This window comes from Equus przewalskii, chromosome 19, assembly GCF_037783145.1.
Source record: "Equus przewalskii isolate Varuska chromosome 19, EquPr2, whole genome shotgun sequence".
NCBI classification, from domain to species: domain Eukaryota; kingdom Metazoa; phylum Chordata; class Mammalia; order Perissodactyla; family Equidae; genus Equus; species Equus przewalskii.
This window is the reverse complement of record NC_091849.1, coordinates 36,731,636-36,749,022: the sequence shown is the minus strand read 5'-3', so window position 1 is coordinate 36,749,022 and position 17,387 is coordinate 36,731,636. Positions and strand designations below refer to the sequence as shown.

Below are 17,387 nucleotides of genomic sequence, written 5' to 3'. Positions count from 1 at the left end.
TAAATATCAGTTCTTCATTAGGTGTTAGAACCAGCTCAGTCACCAGCCCCTTGACGTGTGTCTCCTCAAACCTTACATGCACCATCTTCCATAGCTTCTCGTGTCTCCTGGGCCCTGCCCTCTGCGCTCAGTGGAGCTGGCACGCAGAGCCGTATAGCATCTGGCCTGAGCTCTCTGATTTTCTGGGCCAGCTCACACAGGTGAGGCCCCTGGCTGCTCTCCTGGGCCACAGAGCTATGGCCACACAGCCCCCTTAGAGCCTGCCTGAGTGCAGCACCCCCATGCCTCTGGTGTGCCTTCAGAGTGAATATGTGGCTGCCAGGAATGATTATGGAATCATATTTTCCAAGTCTTCAGTCAAAAAAGAGAGCATTTTAATAAATGGTTTAATTTTTGTCTGAAGGCAAAATACCCACTTTTCTCTAAGAATACAAAAATTCCCCCAAAGTTACAAATGAAATGAAATTCAAAAAGCAGCATGATGCTCTATTAAAATCAGAGGTTTCTTTCTCTTTTCCCTGTTTCTAACATAAATGGCTTTATATGAGATACAAACTGAATCTTTCCTGTTTCTCTTAGCTTTAAACTGCTTATACATATTTTCTTTGCTTTACTTTTGTCTAACCATTGAGTTAGGATCAGAATCTTTTTTCACCATTTTGTGTTGCTGGTATTAAGCAGAAATAATTAAATTTTGACTTTGCAGACAACTAAGGAGGTTACCTTTTAACTGCTAAAATACTGGTGTTGTGTTGTAAAAGTTGCATAAAGCCTGTTGGTGTGTATTTAAATACCTGTGAGAAGACACGGGAGAGAAACAGCCCGCTGGTCTTGGGAGGGGTTCAGTGTGCACTTGGGGGAGGCAGCTGTTACACAGTCCCGTATGTAGTGTTGTCAGTTCCTTTGTAGCTTTTGTTGACTAACCCTTTGCTACCTAAATCCCGCATTTTTATTTGTTTGTGTTCTGGTGTTTTGTGAATAGACATTGGAGAGCTTTTTTTTTTAGCCTTGCCAAACGTTTATGTTTTTGTTTGGCTTGTCACCTCTCTGTGCAACGGCAGTCTGACCTATCTGGAAGAGCCGTTTGCTTCTAGGTAGTAGAGAGGTTTGCAGATATTTGTACAGACAAAGTGAAAAGTAAAGTAGTCTTTTTCCCAAGTCCAAAAAATTATCATAAGCAAATTTACTTCTTTTTTTTTAGCCTGAGAGAAATTTCCTTTTTTTCTCCCAAGTAAAATAGAAATCACAACTTAGTGGTCAGCATCAGTTAGGTCAGGGGAAAGTGCTTTGCTCTCCATGGCTGTGAATTTGAGCTTTTCAGAGTTAGAAACTACTTCCCATTTCCCCCTATATCGGCAGTGTGGGTCACTCTCTGGAACAGTTTTGCACTGCCTTATGTTGGCAGATAGGAAAGACCTGTCTGAAACTGGCACTTACTCATGTGTTGTTGTGTGTGTGTGTGTGTGTGTGTGTGTGTGTATGTATGTATGTGTGTGTGGTGGCTTTGTGTCTTGTTTCTAGGGGACATGATGACCCTATTGATGAAAAAGGATACCCTGACAGAAGAGGAGACTCAGTTTTATATCGCAGAAACAGTATTAGCCATAGACTCCATTCACCAGCTTGGATTTATCCACAGAGACATCAAACCAGACAACCTTCTTCTGGACAGCAAGGTACCGTGAGGGGTGGGGCATGCCCACTGTATCTTTACCGACCTGAGCGGCTGCCTCTGCCTTACTGCCTGTGCCACTTGTAATCACAGTAGGGTAGCTGTGAACTATCTTGTGTATTTTTCTTTTTTTACAGGTGAGTTTGTTGTTACTTCCTTTCTCTGAAAGCCTTATGATTCTATAATTTGATTGAATGTTCCTCTTAGAAACAAAGGACATTTTTGAAAATCATTAAGAGTAAAATTGATTCAGGTTGTTTTGTAATAAAACCAAAGATAGTCATCTTGTCTTAGCATGTAATTAAGTATCCTAATGTGTCACCTATGGAGAACCCCTCTGCTGGTCAGCCTCATCATTAGGGAGGAGTCCAGCCAAGAACCAGGAAGTGAGGCAAGACAACAACAATCTGTGACAAAGTTCAGGTTCTAAATCATACGACATCTGCTCAAAGAAGAGTCCTGCTCAGCCTCTTTAATGGCTTCTTTACGTTTATATTCAGATAGGCACATGAGCTTAGCTGCTTGGTTCTTAAGCTCACAGCAACTTAGAAGAGAATCCATGGGCTGCTAAACTGCTGGATACCCCTTGGCAAGTCTCTCCACTGCCTGGACCTCGCTTATCTATAAAGCGAGTATATGTATTGGTCCAGAGAAGCTCCAAAGTCCCTTCCAGGTCTAAAATTCTAGACTTTTCTGTTCTTTTAACACAGGATTGTTGTCTTGACTGAATTTTTTTTTCTTTTTTTGTGGAAGATTAGCCCTGAGCTAACATCTGCCGCCAATTCTCCTCTTTTTGCTAAGGAAGACTGGCCCTGAGCTAACATCCGTGCCCATCTTCCTCTACTTTCTATGTGGGACGCCTACCACAGCATAGCTTGCCAAGCGGTGCCATGTCCACATCTGGGATCCAAACCAGCGAACCCTGAGCCACCGAAGTGGAACGTGCGAACTTAACCACTGTACCACCAGGCTGGCCTCTGAATTTTTCTTTTAAGTAGAAAAGTAAATTTAATTTCTAGAGTGTTTTTCTTTCTTGCTGTCTTTTGCTAACTTTCTCACTGTTTTAAAAAACCTGAAATTTTGGTTTACTTACTTTGAAAGCTTTTATCTTTCTGTTTCAAGAGGGCAGGAGCTTTGTCAGATAATTTCTTTTGGTTAATAGCTTTTTTCTTCATTATAAGAATAATGTACATACATAATAGAGAATTTGAACAATACAGAGAGTTGTAAAGAAGAAAAATACCAGGGCCACCCTGAGGCAAAGTGGTTAAGTTCACATGCTCTGCTTCAGTGGCCTGTGGTTTGTTGGTTCGGATCCCAGGTGCAGACCTACACACCACTCATCAAGCCATGCTGTGGCAGCATCCCACATACAAAATAGAGGAAGACTGGCACAGATGTTAGCTCAGGGACAATCTTCCTCAAGCAAAAAGAGGAAGATTGGCAATGGATGTTAGCTCAGGGCCAATCTTCCTCACCAAAAAAAGAAGAAGAAAAATACCTAAAAGCTAATTGTTCAAAGATAACCACTATTTTGGTATAATAGCCTCAATACCTTTTCTGTTTGTGTCAATAATTTATATACAGTTAGCATCCTAAAAGTAAATAGCTTCGTATTCTGCTTTTAAAGTGTTGGTGTATCTGAGAGTATTTTTCTATGTCATTAAGTTCAGGTACATTTTCAGTAAAGCACTGGCTCTACTTTGTGTGGTCATGTACCCAAGGTGTGTCAGTGCTGGCTTAGTTCTACCCTGTAGTCTCTGGTCAGGTCCAGCAAATGTACTGAAGGCCAAGAACTTGAGGACTCAATCTAGCTGAGAAGTGGGGAGCCCTGTTAGGTGTAGATTTGCTTTCTACAATATGCTAGCCCAGACTTGTAGAAAAACGTGCTCATAAGTGAGCTCATTTGTATTCAGCCATATAGATTGCAGAAGTGAAAATGTAGAAGTTTTGAGTTCCTGCTGTATAAAGGTATTTATTTATTCAGAATAAAGCTACAGAATTCCCTGACATTCTACGGTTGAATAGCATTTGCTCTAGGCACTGCTTTTCAAGACACACTTCTTTCTTAGAAGTATCCAGGTAAAACATGTAATTATGAGAACTATAAATTAAACTCTGTTCCTTAGTTTGTAGAACAAAGTATTTGCAAATCTGAAAAAAAAGGTACCGGTTTAGTAGGCTCAAAGCTGTCTTTGGCAGTTTATTGCACACACCTGTGTGTACACACACCCCCACACACACAGCAAATCTAATAGGATTTCTTTAAAAACAAAACAAAATAATACCTGACCCATCTGAACAGGGCTTCTGTAGCCTTGTACCCTGGGAAGTTTGTGTGTTAAGCCCTGAGGATGTCCTGAAGGAAGATGGCATCACGGAAAGACCATAGATGTTGAAGTCGTTGAGGCTCAAGCTTCGGCCACACTACTTCTAATTGTGTGACCATGAGCAGTGTAGATTCCTGAGTGTCAGGATTCCCTCCTCTATTTTTGGTTTTATTTCCTTGTATACTTAAAATTTCACCACCCCAAGAACACCTACCTCTCCCTTAGGGCTGGTTATGTGCCAAGCACCAGCTTGGGAGCCTTACACACATTCATTCTCATCATTCCTGACAGGAGGATATTATCAGCCCCATTTTCCTGTGAGACTGAGGGGTTGCAGAGGTTAGGTAATCCTGGTGTGGGGAGGAAGAACGTGGATTGATTTCTGGCTTGGGTTCTGCCATTTCACCAGCAAGCCATTTAATGACTCTGAGTCTGTGAAGTGCGGCTTAAGAGTTATAACTGAGACAGCACATTTAAAGCCTGGTGCCTGGTTCATAGGAGGTGTGAATTTTCCTTGAAGAGAATGATAAAGTTTGAGACTTGTGATTGGAATACAGTATGGCAACATTTATCAAGAACTGTGCAGTTAAGTTTATTCCCTTTGTCTTTGGAATAATTTATTCCTTGGAATTTATCCTAATGAAATTAATTCAAGAGAAGAAGCTATGTGAACAAAGATTTGTTCATTTACTCATCATTTAACAACCATTTATTTAGACCATCTTCTGTACTATGTGTGGTTAGGGTTGGGAACACAGGCCCTGTCTATCACAGGAGTACTTATAATCATCCATATTACATGAGAGTGAAGAATCAGAACTTGAGTAGGCACCCAGTATTAGGGGGATTATTAAACAAAGAAGTACTAAGTCAATTGAATATTACGTAGACATTAAAAATGGTAATTTTGAAGACCATATAGAAACACAGAGAAATATTTGATTGAGTTAGTTTAAGAAGTAGTAAAATTAGATGCTATGGAGGGTTCAATGATGTTTAAAAGTTTATATTTGGACAGAAACAAAGATAATGTACAAAAATGAAAATACTTTTATTAGTATAGTAGGATTTGGGGTGATCTTTACAAAATTTATTTGCTATTATATATGTATTTCCCTGTAGTAAAAAAAAAAGCAGCATACTTTGGCTGTGGCGCTATAATGGATACTGTAAGGAGCTGGACAAGATAATGTTCTGTTCCACATCCCTGAATGTTCCTCCGTTCTGTTACCTTGTTTCTTCTTCCCCACAGGGCCATGTGAAACTTTCTGACTTTGGCCTTTGCACAGGATTGAAAAAAGCACATAGGACAGAATTTTATAGGAATCTGAACCACAGCCTCCCCAGTGATTTCAGTAAGTGTAACAGTGATGTTAGCCTTTTTATCCCTTAACTGGGCTGAGAAGAGCTGTTCCCCTGGTAACTAAAATGTGCGGGACAGGTTAGGAGCGTCTCACAGCATGTCCTGAGAGAATGAAAATGCTTTCCCAGGTTTGACTGCCATTTGTATTACAAGGTGAGGCAAGATGAGTGCTACCAAATGTGTTAAGGCAGATGTTGAAAAGTGCTTTGTTTGGAGCTCTGCTGAGGTTACTGGGGATGAATATGGGGCAGGCAAGCAAAAGTAGGAGAGGAAAACGTCCCGGGAACAATCCAGCTTAGATTTATCCTAGGCGCTCTTTCAGTTGTGACAGAAAGAAATTTATCTTTATGAGTGTTGTTTCATTGAAGCACTATCAAACCATTGAAATTATGTAGTAAAATTACAGTTCATCCTAGAGAAGCTGATGTCAAATGTGGATTCGAAATTCAGAAGTCTCTGATTATGTAGCAATTACTGCTCTTGAAAATTTGATGGTAATTTTGAGAGATTATGAATGTTTTAGGCCACTTGGGGCCTTTGCTTCTGAGGAGACTGAATTCCTGTAATTCTGCTTAAGGCCTACCTGTCTGTCTCCTCTCTGGCTGTGTGGTCCACGTGGGAGTGCTGCTCACAGCTCTCCTTGTGTGATTCTTTGAGTTAATGCTTTAGAGCCTCTGATTTGGGTCTGTACACTTGCGGGTAGTGTGTCATCCAGAGTTATCGCTCTATAGGCAGAAAAGCAGCGGGTCTGTGGGTCTCATATGGCTTGAACCAGAGCTTAAAAAAACAGTAAACATTCCTGTCTGAACTTGGGTTAGAATTTCTTTTCTCTACTTTTAGCTTTCCAGAACATGAATTCCAAAAGGAAAGCAGAAACTTGGAAAAGAAATAGACGTCAGCTAGTAAGTAATATCTGTGGCTTCTTAAATGCTACAAACCTAGTATGAATAAGATAAAATATGCAAATTTGCGTTTGATAAATGTTTGCAGCATATCTATCCCTTACTTTTAAGATTAGCTTAACAGAGCAGTGTCATTATGTCAATAGCAGCAGAAGTAATCTTCTGAAGGAGGGCAGATAATATTAGGTTGTTTTGGTTGTGATGTTTTCAGTGGATGACCTCATTCTGACTTTTTACATGGGTGACAACCCTTTTTCTTCTTGTTGCATCTTTTCCCTCTTTTTCGGGTGGTAAAGGTGTTTTATTTAAGCTGGAGCTCTCTTAAAAGGAAACTAAGTGCAAACGCCCACGCAGAGCTTTAGGAGCAGTAGTTCTCAAACTTTTAGAATTTCGATTCGCTTAGGTGAGTCAAGATTCCTCAGCTCACGCGCTCCACCCTTTCCTACTTCGAGGTGGAAAAAAGAACTTGGTGATAAAAATTGGAGAAAAATGTAAGGGAAATGTTTATTGCTTGCTTTATGAGTATTTGAGTATATACACATAAAATTATGCCCCACAAGCTTAAAAATAAGTAACATTATTGCATTTACCTTGATAGTACATTAGAAGTTATTTAAATAGTACAAATTCGCCAGTGAAATATTGCTATCTAGGCAAACTTTTATTCCGATCCATTGGTTCATATTTGAAGTTCAATATACATGTCCCAATGTGTAGTTATTGGAAAATTATTGACCAGAGATAATAAAAATGTGTATCACTCTGTACTTAGGCTTTGCTCAAAACCCATGGCAAATGAAATTGATGATGATAAAGCTAAACTAACGTTTGGTCACTAGAAAGCAAGAGTAACAGTATGGAAGACTATGACTAATTTGGAGTGATGATCATGCCTGTGTATTAATCTGGGAATGATGGCACTTCTGCTTGTCAGTGTATTCAAAAGTAACTTAATGGGTTTGCCAAATACTGTGTTTCGGCCAGACTTCTGAGTAAAATACTGAATTAGAGTTTTCTGTAGTATCCTTAATAACTCTCTGTAGTTCACTAGTAAGTAGCTGTCAGTTGTATGTGGAAATGGGAGCCTGTAGGATTGTTTGAGAAAGAATGAAAGGAAAGGCTTGCATTGTGATTATTTGAGGCCCATCAGTGGGCCTTAGACCAGGCTTTGAGTATTATGATTTTTTATCTTAAACCTGGCCCTGGGAGAGGCATTAACTTAAACCGAACACTTTTGGAGATGCAGTAACTGAAATTAATCTTTGATATCTTTTTTCTAGTATTAACTTGGGGATACTTAAGTTTGGTATAGTCACATCATAGTCTCCTTTCTCTAGGAGCTCTGATACTCTTTAAATGTCTAAATTCTGTATTTGGTTGCAAAACTGTTTATATGGCTTGTTGAGGGTTAGGGGACATCAGGAACAAATGTGTCAGATGCTCCTGTTATGTCTCTTCATGGAGCAGTAGATCTTAACCTTGGCTGCACGTCAGAATCACCTGGGGAACTTCAAGAACGTGCTGCTATCTGAGTCCCAACCCCAGGGATTCTGATTCAGTGGTTCGGGGTATACAGTCTCGGTATCTGATTTTTAAAGGACTCTGGGTCATTCTACTGTGTGTTGAAGGTTGAGACCCTCCACTGAAGGGACTGTTTCTTAAACAGTATCTCCTGCCTCATTGAGAAACTGATAGTAACCTGTGTTTTGGAAGCTAACAAAAGGTAGGGAATCTTCTGTGTTTTTTGTTTTTTTTTTTAAAGCAAGCCAAGATTTAACCTTTGGCCACTGTGCTAATATTTATTTTGGGGTAATTAAGCTTAAATACCTTAAATTATCCTTATACTCTGAGACCAGCTTTATGCTCTTTGACGTGTACCAGAGTGTCACGGGAGACTTACTGGGAGCCACTTATGGGTCTGAGAGGAAGGAGATTTTACAGTTTCCAAATTTGGAGTTAAATGTCCTTTAATAGTTTAAGATGTTTTTTAAAAAACATCTGAATAAACTAAGGTTCTCAGCTGTGATTAAGGTTTTTCCCTTTTTATTCCACCTACAGTAGAAATGGAAAAGTATTAAGGTCATTGTCATGTTACCTCTTTTGATAACTTGAAGAAAATAAAGCCACCCATTAGCCTTCAAAAGGTCGGTTAACCCTGTGCTTTTGACTTTTCGTGTATGATCCCATTCAACTAGCACAAAGTGGAAGGTTAATATTAGTTAATGCTTAATATAAATTTACAGCTCTAGGTTAAGCCTAACGTATATAATTGCTCACGCAGCCCATTACTTTTCAGTCCACTGAGAATCACTGAAAGAAGTAGAGGCTTTAGCTTCCCTCGTTGGCTGCTTCAGTCATATTGTAATGTTTTAAATAGCTCTGTGGTCCTGAGTAACCTGAGGCCCTAGTAACTGCTTAGGAAATAGGTATGAGTCAGCTTTAAGTTCTGAAACCAGAGGTAAGAGATGAAGTACATCCATCTTTGTCAGTTTATTTTTTTTCAGTGTAGAGTTTACAAAAGTGATTAAGTAGGAAATTAAATTGCTATATTTCCCCTAAAATCCTATATGAAATCATAAGTTGGAACATATCACGTGTTTGAAATGACTATTAACAACCAGCAAAGCTCTTTTAGAGTGCAGCTCTAATTGGCGCTGTAAATACCCAGACAACAAAAGGAAAAAGAAGAGTGCAGATTTGAGGTATTGGGAACCTGGAGTTAGAGAACACCTGGGTGTGGAAAACAGACACAAGTTTGGGAAGGGGTAGTCCCTAGATTAGAAGTCCCTACTGCCCGGTACTGTCAGTGCGGGCAAACACGAGTGGGCTCCCAGAGCGGGACTCTAGTTCCCAGAGTGAAAACATTACCTTAGTGCATGGGTTTGAGCCTGCTGTTGGCTATAGTTTATAACTCCCAGAGATTTTTTAACGCCTTGGTATCTTGAAGGAATTATTTTCCTGTGGCAGTAGATCTCGATTTTATAATAAAAATCTTTGAACAAATAAGGTTTACTTAACATTCAGTTATGCTGGAATAAATCCAGTCTCTAAATTGAAGGGTTTTTGTAGTTTCTTAACTTTTATAATTAGAATGAAAATACTTTGTTTCTTGGGGAGGACCCAATCCATGTTTCAGATGTTAAAGCTTTAAAGAGAACAATTGGCATTTATGTTATTATAAATATATGTATTTAAAAGAAAACAATGTACAGTTATCTATATGGAAAAAATGGATTCCTACCTTACAGTATACACAGAAATAAATTGTAGATGGAAAATAAAACTTTAAAAATTTTACAGGGCCGGCCCGGTGGCGTAGTAGTTAAGTTTGTGTGCTCTGCTTCAGTGGCCCAGGGTTCGCAGGTTCGGATCCTGGGTGCGGACCTACCATTCCTTTTCATGCCGTGCTATGGCGGCCTCCTGTATAAACTAGAGGAAGATTGGCACAGATGTTAGATCAGCACCAATCTTCCTCAAGCAAAAAGAGGAAGATTGGCAACAGATGTTAGCTTAGGGCCAATAATCTTCCTCACATTAAAAAAAACCCTTTAAAAATTTTAGAAGAAAATACAGGGCAATATCTTTATGACCTCGGAGTAAGGAAGGATTTCTTGAATAAGATAGAAGAAGTACAAATCATAAATGAAAATTTTACCATTTTAAAGGAAAAAAAAATCCTCCTGTATATTGAAAGACATAAACAAATGAAAAGACAAGCCACATGGTCCAAGTACTGTGGAATTATCTTCCAGTTCATGTGCACACCCTGCTATCCGGCAGTTCTACCCTAGTCGTATGCCCCGGAGAAACTCTTGCACCTGTGAATCAAGAGATATGTATAAGAATGTTCATTGCATTTTTGTAATAGCGAAAAACTGGAAATAACCTATTGTCCATTGACAGCAAAATGGTTACGTTCTGGAATAGAATATTTTAGAGCAGTGAAAACAAAGGAGATGAACAGGAATTCACAGAAAAAAGACCTGAATAGCTAATTAACATATGAGAATGTGCTCAATCTTGCCAGAAATAAAGGAAATGCAAATTAAAGCAACAAGATCCCATTTCATATTCAGATTGGTAAAAATGAAAAAGTCTGACAAAGCCAAGCGTTGGTGGGATGTGGAACACCAGGAGCTCATCCCTACTAGGGGCGTTTGCATAGGTGTAGCCACTTTGGAGGACAATTGGAAGATGTCTAATTAAGTTGAAGATGCTCATAACGCAAGGCCCAGCGATGCTGCTTCTAGTATATCCTCTAGAGAAATTTTTGCGGATTGCGTAGGAGGTGTTACAGAATGTTTATTCAGGTTTTATTTGTCATAGTGAAACATTGGAAGCAACATAAGTGTCCATTTACCAGAGAATGGATCAAAAACATTGTGACTTGTATAATGGAGTAATTGTGTACAGCAGTGAAATGGGTGAACTGGAGCTACATGAGTAAATCTCAAAAGCATAATGTTGAGTAAAAAAAAGCACGTTGCAGGGCCAGCCCCATGGCCAAGTGGTTAAGTTTGGTGCACTCTGTTTCGGAGGCCCAGGTTTGGTTCCTGGGTGCAACCTATGCCACTCGTCAGTGGCCATGCTGTGGCAGTGACCCACATACAACATAGAGGAAGATTGGCAACAGATGTTAGCTCAGGGCAAACATCTTCCTCAGGAAAAACAAAAAAAGGACAAGTTGTAGAAGCCCTTTATTAAAAGCTGAAATCTACAAGAAGTGATAGGTCATTTGGACAAGCAAGGCGCAGCAACTTCAGGGTGGTTTCCACCTCAGGAGGGAGGCAGAGAGGGACTCGCTGGCTTTAATCGTTTCTCTAGTTTCGTTTCTTGTAAAAAGACACATGATCTGAGACAAATAGACATGTTATTAACCTCTCTTTAATATGGGTGATGGGTAGCTGTGTGTTATATTGTCTGTGCTTTTTCTCCTGCATATTTGCAGTATTCCTAATATTTTTAAAGACAGCGCAGCTGTAATTTGTAATGTTAGGAGTGACACACTGTTGAGAGCACCTAGGTTTGGGCCTTCTGGGGGTAAAACCTCAAGTGCGGTGCACAGGGGGAGGTGCAGCCCGGGCCTCCCCACAGCGCTGCAGTCCTGTGTGCGCGAGCAGAGTGCTGGGGCTCGGCAAATACTCCTCTGAGAACTTTTGACATCGCTGATTAGGTTTAGTAAATAGACATTCATAAATCTTTAACCTATAGGCGATAACTTTAGCTTTTGATAATAAAGCTTCCCTTTATGATTTTCTCAAATCAAAGAATATATATGGTGCAAAGAGGGATGATTTGGAGCAAGATATTTAATTTCCAAATGGGGCTCTGCCACTGAACTAGTCTGAGGCCTTGCGGAAAGCTCTTTTGGGCATCAGATTTTTTATCTACAAAGTTGAGCTATTAACGTCCTTTTTGCTGAATTTTGTCAGGACTTAAACAGGCTCATAAACATATAAGAAGTACAGAGCCTGGCACTCACTGGGTGCTCAGTAAGTTGTGGTACTAGTAGTTATGACACGTACCTTTGACCTAGTGAACTGTGGGCTTTGGCTATACGTAGGAAGATCCCTTGCTCACTGACAAAGCTTTATTGTTCATTTTGGAAGTGCTCTGGCAAATCAGACTTGCTGTTAAGCTACTGGGCCGTCCTGCTTATTTAGTTTGTGGGTAGCTCTAGGTGGTACCTGAAGCCTTAGGTGTCTAGAACAGAACTCTGGGCACCCGACTGCCTGCTGGGCCTCCCTGACGTGTGGTACGTGTTTCAGGCCTTCTCCACAGTAGGCACTCCTGACTACATTGCTCCCGAGGTGTTCATGCAGACCGGGTACAACAAGCTCTGTGATTGGTGGTCGCTTGGGGTGATCATGTATGAGATGCTCATCGGTAAGTTGCATGCCTTCAGAGGGCTCTTTCTGTGCAGCCAGGAAAGATTCTTGCATTGTTAATAGACTCTTTCAACTGCGGGTGATCTAAGCACTTTCCTTCCTGTGGTTTCAAAGTGAAGTTTCCTAGGGAGAAGACTCTTGGCCGTCAAATGTACCCCACCATATCCTCTGGCTTACTGGCATCCTGTGGTTGCTTTGCTGATCATCTGTCATGTTTTTCTTCTACTTTTTCATCTTCTCCATCTAGTAGCTCTTTCAGTCACTGGCATTTATTAAACGTCTATTGTATGCAGAGAACTTTAGGCATTCCCTCACACACTCTTCTTATTTGCTGTTCGCTTTCTCTCTCAAAGCCTTCAAAGCATGGAACCCCCTGGCCTTTCTCCCTCCTATTTGGATGGTGTGTCTGTGTATCTGGGGGACACATCTGTGGGTGTGGTCATATGCGCAAAAGCACTAGGAGAGTAAGTAGGTCTGTGGTGGCACCGAGTGAGTCTGTGTGGATGACTGCTGCGGTATCTGGAGCCTTGTCTTCGGAGACATTGGGTGGCTGCCTGTGGAGACGATGTAATGTCTGTGGCGGCCAGGTAGAGGAATACGGCATGTGAGTATCCTCTTGCCTGTAGTTCTCAAAAAGAGGCCTGGTGGTCACTTTTAAAACCTATGCTTTCTTCTTACTCAACTTGTTTGGCACTTTACCCACATAAGGCTATTCCGAGACTGGAGTAATTTCTTAATGGTGCTATTTCATGCTTTGATTTCTCCTTTGGGCACAGTGATACCCACATCTGCACCTCTGCTTATGTCCTCCTTTCTTTTCCCAGCTTCAGCTGTTAGCTGACTCCTTAGTTACCAGAAGTACAACTTCATTTTGGGTTTAGAAGTTTGGGGGGAAATCAAAAATTGCTTTAGATGTTTTCTGGTATGAGTGGAAATGCTGTCCATGTCATGGAGGGAAGGACGTATGGGGTCATTAAAGATGTATAGAATCATATTATGGAGAATAGTCTGTCGGATTCGGGGTCCTGGGATGCAGAGGCTCCGAAGTTCCTTTTTGATTGCAGGCTACCCACCTTTCTGTTCTGAGACCCCTCAAGAGACATACAAGAAGGTGATGAACTGGAAAGAAACTTTGACTTTTCCTCCAGAAGTTCCTATCTCTGAGAAAGCCAAGGATCTAATTTTGAGGTATCAGTCAGAAATACCTCCCCTGCCCCCCCACTTAGGCTTTTTGACATGAAGGAATCCATTTTTTTTAAACTTTCATCATTTATCCTGGATCTGCCCCCTGCTTCTTACCATTCCTCTCTTTAAAACAAAGGGAGGTTATTCCTTTTCTTTTTCTCAGGAGACTCCCTGAGGTGTGCTGAAAGGCCTCTGTCTTTTCCAGATTCTGCTGTGAATGGGAACATAGAATTGGAGCCCCTGGAGTTGAGGAAATCAAAAGTAATTCTTTTTTTGAAGGCGTTGACTGGGACCATATCAGGTATATCTCTATGAAAGCTTTCAGGATTATTTCAGAAAGGCTGTAGTTGGCTTAATACTGTCTTGGAAGCACTATTACTGGTAAGCCAAGTAAGAGAAGAGAGCTGCTTAGAAATTCAGGTTCTCTTCTTGATTTTCATTCATGGTGAGGATTGAGAGTTGAGGCTTCCTGTCGGCCATGTGCCATGGGATATGTTGAAGCCCGCAGTTATTTCCAAAGGGAAGTGACCTTTGGGTCCCATGGTGAAGGGAGCATCTAAGAAGCAGGTTGCCATTGCTTTTACCTGGAACACACAAACCTCTCTGCTGTTGGGGGCCACCAGCAGGACTGTCCTTGCCCACAGGGTAGGGGCTATCACTGGGAGAGAGAGAAGGAAGAAAGGAGTGGAAGAAGGATTGGGGTGGGCAGTGGTGCAGGCGGGGAGTGGTGAGGGAGAGTGAAAATTGTCATGGCGGGGGTTGTAGAGTGCTGTCAATGGTGACGAGAGCCCGTACCACCTGATGTGTCTCAGACCCTCTTACTCAGCATTCATTGGTTGCTAAACAGAAGATGAAACTGCTGTCACCTCTTTGATAATCGTGTTCTGATTTGTTCCCTTTGTCTCCCGTGTGCTGCATTTTTAGCCACCCTACTCATTGGTGCCTCTGGTAGAAGAAGGCCAGAGCCCTCCGTGAGGGGACACTGAGAGGTTCAGTTTCCCTTTTTAGCAGACAGGGCAGGCCATCAAGGGGAGTGCACTAACTTGGGATTTAAATTTCTCATTATTTTTGTCTTTCTTCTTAGCTATGAATATTTATATTTTTTCATCGTAACTTATTTTTTGTTTGGATGTAGTCAGTTGGCGTGGTTGGTCAGTGGTCATGAGCTTTTCAGAGAAAGTAAATGCTGCCAGCCAGTGGATAGTCCTCTCATGTCAGACCAGGGGTCTTTTCTGGAGAAGGCTTAGTTATGATCACATGATTACTAACCATAGTAATGTGTGGCATGTCTGTTCTTGGCAGAGAGAGGCCTGCTGCAATATCTATTGAAATCAAAAGCATTGATGATACCTCAAACTTCGATGAGTTTCCAGAATCTGATATTCTTAAGCCAACAGGTAATACCACCTAACTGCCTCCCGCTGCCTTGTAAGTCCATTATTTCCTCCCAATTTAGGATGATGTTTACAAATTAGGATAGGGAACATGGAGGGAACCTCAGTTCCTCGGGTTCTTTGTAAGTATTTTTCCAGTGCTAATACTGGGTAGCAGTGGGACCGTGTCGAGTGGGAAATGGATACAAACTCCCATGTTTAGACTCAACGTGATGGGTAAATCACAAAGATGTTCTTTTGTTGTTACTGAATTAAAGGTTAGGTAACGTGAGATAACACAAATGGGAAAAGAAAACTTTAAAAATATTTATGAAAAATAATGAGGTTCAAAGAACACAGGCAAGCAAATGTAGAAAATTCGCAGAGTGAAAAGCAACTTTTCCCAAATAAAAACTGAGGTGTGTTCTTCAGAATGTCCTGCCTTCAGTTCTGAGTAGTCCGTCTGGGTAGGGCAGTGAACCATCTCTTACGTCTATTTCTTTCCCAGTGGCAACAAGTAATCACCCTGAGACTGACTACAAGAACAAAGACTGGGTCTTCATCAATTACACGTACAAGCGCTTTGAGGGCCTGACTGCGCGGGGGGCAATACCGTCCTACATGAAAGCAGCAAAATAGTACGCTTGAACCGGAGTCCTAAATGTGCAACATCACGGTCTTCCTCTCAAACACTCTTTTGAAAGAGCTTCCAAGAAGTTTATGGAACCTACCAATATGTCATGGTAAACTTGCCTGAAATGTGATAGTAAGTGGATTCTCTTCCATATGCATCTGAAAACCTGTAGAACAAAGACAACCATCTCTACTACATTGGCCATAAACTGCTGTCCTGCTTCTTCAGAAGCATCACGAGCCAATTTGATAGATGTTTTGAAAACCTTGTGTTTTCCTAAGTTCATCAGAAGGAAGGGGAAAAAACAGCCATCATTCAACCTTATTGAGATTGTAACATATACTTATCAAATATCAGCCAATTCCTGTCATTTCGTGACGTGCTTTCCGCCAAACCCACCAGGTATTTTTTTCTTTACAGCTAAAAGTTCCACAGTACAGGAAATAAAGCAATAATGAAAGCCTCAGCAGCCAGCATTCTGGCTGAGGGAAATGACCCACCACCCTCTGAGCGGGTGGTGATGGCGGTAGTTTCCCCCCATACCTCGGCCTTGGGCAAGTGGCTTTGTATAGCCTCCATTCATGGTGCACTTTATTTATGGTACTAGGATAAAGACCTTCAATCCGCTGACTTTTTCCTTCTGCCCAGCTAAACACTCATGCTGTTTTCCGAGTGTTGATGGGGCGATACCCGCTTGATCCATTGCTACTCTTAGAAGACCGAAAAGCCGCCGGGCGTTGCCAAGGAGTCCTGCATCACGTGGAAGACCCTCTTCACGGCTGCCTCAGAAAATCCCTAGACGGATGTTGCCGTGGACCAGCAATACCGAGTGCTGCCGACGGGAATTCGGTTTATTCCTGGGAACACAGCAAGGAGAGCCCAGGCAGAGGCAGGCGGCCTGGAACCCGCTTGGCTAAGGTGCTGCTCCGTCTCTGGAACCTCCTGGGAAGTGGTGAAGGACCAGCCCAATAGAAAGTGCTGAGCCAGCCTACAAGTCCTTGTAAAGTCCACTCTCAGTCCTGGGTGCAACTGTGTTTTGTCTTCTCTCTCGGTATTTCTCGTCTCCCGACTTTAAGTAACCATTTTGCCTTGGAATCATGATTACAGATTTTTCGTTTGCAGATGCCTTTCTGGGGGATGCTCCTCTCTACCCTAAAGGGTCGCCTGCAGCTTGGACTATCCAGGCCTCTCTGCTGTGGCTCTCCCTCATGAGAGACCCTCTGAATTTTAGCACAAAGTGCCTTCTCTTTTACAGCTGCCACCACCTTTAGAGGACTTCTGCTGTGTCAGAAAAATATGGAGCCTCCATATTAATGCATTATTACTTTTTAAAATTTTGATAACTCTTAAAGCATCATTTGCACCTGTGTGTTAACTTTGTTGCAGAGTGTGACGGCCAAGCTATAACTGGGGGACTGCTTTCTGCCAGTCTTGAGGTTAAGAGCAGCTCTGAAAGGAAAGTATACCCTAGCTTAGCCATTCAGAAAAGAAAAATGGTATATCAAAGTTATAGCAGTAAGTCAAACTGCTTTGGGTTTTAATGTCTTAGAGGAAGAAAAAAGATGATTAGGGGAGTATTAACTCTGGATGAAGGTAATGTGTGTGCCCCTTAATCTTTCATTCACGGTCTGTTAGTGAAAAGGAAGTAAATGCGATTCTTTTGTGCAACTTGGCAGTTTCTTTGTATTACCCAATAGTTGGGGTCATGACCCCGTGTCCTGTAAGAGTTTGAGAATAACAGGAGTGGTGACAGTCTGTGTGTTAGGGAGTGGCAGGGGATGGTTTGTTTTAGGGGGAGATGCCCACATTTTAACTTTGAAACTTCTGAATAAACTGCGTGAAAATGATGGTGTAAATCTGATGTGTTTTAAAGCAGATGTGATTCAGAGAGGTGGTGTGCTGGTGGCTTCTTTTATCCCCTTTGTCTGCAAACCATTGGAACACTGCATCACCAGCTTTAGGCACAGTGCCTTTCTGTCTCAGGGAAGCTGGGACCTGCGGTTTTGTTCCCTGAGAACAAGTCTTCTGAATGGATGTCCA

The 17,387-nt window shown here is 41.6% G+C and overlaps 1 protein-coding gene across 2 annotated transcripts in view; it reads left to right on the top strand.

The window, feature by feature from the left end:
- Window positions 1-17,194, top strand: part of STK38 (serine/threonine kinase 38) — a 38,112-nt gene extending 20,918 nt beyond the window's left edge. For both annotated transcript variants that reach the window (XM_070586002.1, XM_008540353.2), the window contains exons 7-14: window positions 1,522-1,676; window positions 5,255-5,357; window positions 6,206-6,267; window positions 12,036-12,153; window positions 13,220-13,343; window positions 13,546-13,641; window positions 14,643-14,737; window positions 15,222-17,194. In XM_070586002.1, the coding sequence (XP_070442103.1) occupies window positions 1,522-1,676; window positions 5,255-5,357; window positions 6,206-6,267; window positions 12,036-12,153; window positions 13,220-13,343; window positions 13,546-13,641; window positions 14,643-14,737; window positions 15,222-15,352 (884 nt within the window). In that variant the 3' untranslated portion in view covers window positions 15,353-17,194. The remainder of the gene's footprint in view (window positions 1-1,521; window positions 1,677-5,254; window positions 5,358-6,205; window positions 6,268-12,035; window positions 12,154-13,219; window positions 13,344-13,545; window positions 13,642-14,642; window positions 14,738-15,221) is intronic.
- The last annotated feature ends 193 nt before the right edge of the window (window positions 17,195-17,387 follow it).